Here is a 3,528-nt window from a genome sequence, read left to right as displayed (position 1 = left end):
CCTGCCTATGCAGGGGGTCAGACTCGATGATCTCAAGCAAATCCCGGGACGTCTCAAGCAAATCCCGGGACGTCTCTCAAGCAAATCCCGGGACGTCATTCTCCCCCTGTACTCGGCCTTAGTGAGGCCGCAGCTGGAGTACTGTGTCCAGTTTTGGGCTCCACAATTCAAAAAGGATGTGGAGAAGCTTGAGAGAGTCCAGAGAAGAGCCACGCGCATGATCAGAGGTCAGGGAAGCAGACCCTACGATGACAGGCTGAGAGCCCTGGGGCTCTTTAGCCTGAAAAAGCGCAGGCTCAGGGGTGATCTGATGGCCACCTACAAGTTTATCAGGGGTGACCACCAGCATCTGGGGGAACGTTTGTTCACCAGAGCGCCCCAAGGGATGACGAGGTTGAATGGTCACAAACTACTTCAAGATCGTTTCAGGCTGGACATAAGGAAGAATTTCTTTACTGTCTGAGCCCCCAAGGTCTGGAACAGCCTGCCACCGGAGGTGGTTCAAGCGCCTTCATTGAACACCTTCAAGATGAAACTGGATGCTTATCTTGCTGGGATCCTATGACCCCAGCTGACTTCCTGCCCTTTGGGCGGGGGGCTGGACTCGATGATCTTCCGAGGTCCCTTCCAGCCCTGATGTCTATGAAATCTATGAAATGTGCAGCTTGGCACAATGGTGGGTTGCCTCATCTTTTGTTTCTTGAATGCTGAGGGTGGTTCCAAGGGCTGGGTCATTGGTGCAGGTATTTGTGTTGATGGTTTGGTCATTCAGAGGGAGCTATTTTTAGACCTACTGCCAATGTCTCTCAAGCACCCTCATTCATACCCATTCATTCAGGAACCAAGTTACATAGGAGAGGTAGTAGGAGTCATAGGTTACACAACTGGGCATGTAGATAAGATGAAGGCTTGACATGACTTATGCTAACTTACATATATAGGCCTAAATCTGTACTCACACAATATAAAAGCAGTAAAATAAATAAATAAATAAAAATACAAGCATAATAATTATTACTTATAAAACAGTGGATATCTATATCAAAATAGCAGGGCACTTATTTGCAAAGAGGGGAGAGAAAAATAAAACTTACTACCTAAAATAAAATGTTAAAGCTTATCCTACATCTTAGCTTACTTCTACTTACCTATAGGGAATAGAGAGGGAGAGAAAAAGTCAGAAATGGTTGGGGAAGGGGAGGGAATGCATTTTAAAATAAATAAAAAAGAAAAACTGGGGGTTTTGCTACACAGTTTTTCAAACCATAAGGAATACCAGCTTCCTCATGTGGCACCACAGATCTTACTAGCCCTGAAGATTCACAAACTACGGAATTTTAAAAAGAAAACCAACATCTTATTCTGATTACCCTCTTGCTTTGAGAAATGTTGGAGCTAGGGCAGGCATGCAATGTTCAAGAACGCCTTTCCCTCCATTTATGAAGTACTAGTAAATTGCCTGTCAAGAATGATTGGGGGGAAGGGGGGGGGGGGGGGAGATGGAGCACTGCCACTCACCACCCTGCACCGCCACCACCTCCCAGGAGCAAGGGGGAAAGCTTGCCCTGCCATCCCCTTCGACCCCCTCTGCCAGCACCCTGTGCGATCGCAGCCTCCACCGCTGCTGGCCTTGCCCCCCAGTCCTGCTCCTTAGAGGCAGTGGAGTACTGCCATGGTGGTGGGGATGGAACCAGAGGGGATGGGGGTAAGACCAGCGCCGTTGGCCTCACCCCACCGCTCTGTCTCCACTGTCATGGCAGCACTCCACACTCTGACTGGTTGCTTCACTAACCGGAGTGCTCCAAGAGCATTACGGACAGACAGACAGACTATGCCCTTTATTATAAGAATTAATCTTCAGTTGGAATACTGTCTAGTAGCTTTGAAGGAGGAAAATACAATCAAGCCAGCAACTCTAACAGGAGCAGGCTAGGTACAGCACTTGGGGTGGTAGGCTGGACCAGGACTTCTGTGAAGCAAAAACAAGGACAGTCTCTGCCCTACAATCTCCCAGGCAAAGACATATTGGGAGATTGAAAACAAATTAATAAAGCTCTCTCCAGTTTCTTACTACTCCCTTTCACATCTCCCTGTCCATGCCTGAGCAGAGACACCTTTCAGGTAGTTCAAATTCATATTTATACACAAATAGCTGTTTTACTTTCTCTAAGAGGGATTAACGTAAAGAAGCTTTAGTCAAACAATAACTTGACACACTAATAACAATAGTTCCATCCTTTATAGTCACAAGGCAAACCCTTTAGAAATGGCCAAAGCCCAAGCACCACTATTTTTCGAAGTCTGCAGGCAGTTCCAGCAATCAGCTCTTGAAGACCCATGTACTTAACATAAAAGAATTATGGAGCTATCCTATGACAGTTATATACGCTGCAGAGCAGACTACTTCACTGCTAACCACAGCCAGCTGCCCTGGATGAGATCTAGGGAGACATCCAGCCCTTCACCTCCCAAACTGAACATGTGAATCAACATGACCCCATTTTGAAACATGGGTGTCTCCAGTTACCAAAGGAGCCTGCATTAGCCCACTCTTGCATACCTTGTGGGGATCTGCCCTGGCTTGATCTCCTTGTCCGGCCAGATGTATTTGAAGATGACAACAGCTGTGACATACCAGGTCCCAATCACACTGAGGGAGCTGCAAGACAGACAATACATCACAGGGCTGCCCCCTCATCTCCTCAGAGCCTGCCCTGAGCCTGAAGAAGGACATCGACCAATAGCTTCTCTCTTTCCCCAGTACATCCCCATGGCTCTCTCCAGGACCTGGAGGAAATTACTACAGTTCCAATACCACACAATGATCCATCTAATTTTCTCACTACGGCCATTATCACTTTAAGTCTCCAATGACAATGACCAGCAGTCCACCTGCACTGGTGGCAGTGTGCCTAGGCAGACCACTTCTCCTAGCTGGAGTATCTCTAGTTGTCTAGCCCTGTTCTGACAGGGAGGTGGTTAGCTCACCAGCTATCAATACTTCTTCCATCAACTCTTTAGACAGTGTGACAGGACTAAGAGATTACTAATGTTTTAGGATCCCTCCTTGTCCTTTTTCCTATTCCTGTCTTCATCTCCAGAAATATCAGAAGGCACTTGAAAGCTACAGCCTTCAATCCCTTATTACCAGGAAGCTGAACAGAGGAACACTTGTGATATACTGCCCCAGAGAAAGAAATTATTCAGTGCTTTTCATTTAAGGATCTAAAAGCACTTTAATGTCCCCATTTTACAAGTGAGGAAAGTAAGGCAGAGGAGAAGGGATCAGCCCAAGGTCACAGAAATTACTAGCAAAGCTGGGAATAGAGCCCTGCTCTCCCCAGTTCCAAGTCAGTGCCCTACTCATTAGATCACTGCCTCTGAGAGCACTGCTGAACGTGCTGGTCATAGGCTCCAAGTCAAGCACACCTGGTTCCTGTTCCCTTTGTGTCCTCTCATACATCAATCCTAGTCCAGCTCTCCCCACCCACCTGGCATATTTTTGGAAGCCAATCTCCTTTGGGATGG

At 47.1% G+C, this 3,528-nt stretch overlaps 1 protein-coding gene across 2 annotated transcripts in view; it reads right to left on the bottom strand.

The window, feature by feature from the left end:
• The window catches only part of SLC38A7 (solute carrier family 38 member 7), a 21,104-nt gene that overhangs the window by 11,812 nt on the left and 5,764 nt on the right, over nt 1-3,528 (bottom strand). For both annotated transcript variants that reach the window (XM_006020192.3, XM_025199807.1), the window contains 2 exons: nt 3,492-3,528; nt 2,561-2,659 (listed from right to left, as the gene is read on the bottom strand). The exon at nt 3,492-3,528 is cut by the window's right edge and continues 123 nt beyond it. In XM_006020192.3, the coding sequence (XP_006020254.1) occupies nt 2,561-2,659; nt 3,492-3,528 (136 nt within the window). The remainder of the gene's footprint in view (nt 1-2,560; nt 2,660-3,491) is intronic.

Source organism: Alligator sinensis, unplaced genomic scaffold (genome assembly GCF_000455745.1).
Source record: "Alligator sinensis unplaced genomic scaffold, ASM45574v1 scaffold203_1, whole genome shotgun sequence".
Classification (NCBI taxonomy): domain Eukaryota; kingdom Metazoa; phylum Chordata; order Crocodylia; family Alligatoridae; genus Alligator; species Alligator sinensis.
The sequence above is the reverse complement of the archived record's forward strand: the minus strand, read 5'-3'. Positions and strand labels throughout refer to the sequence as shown.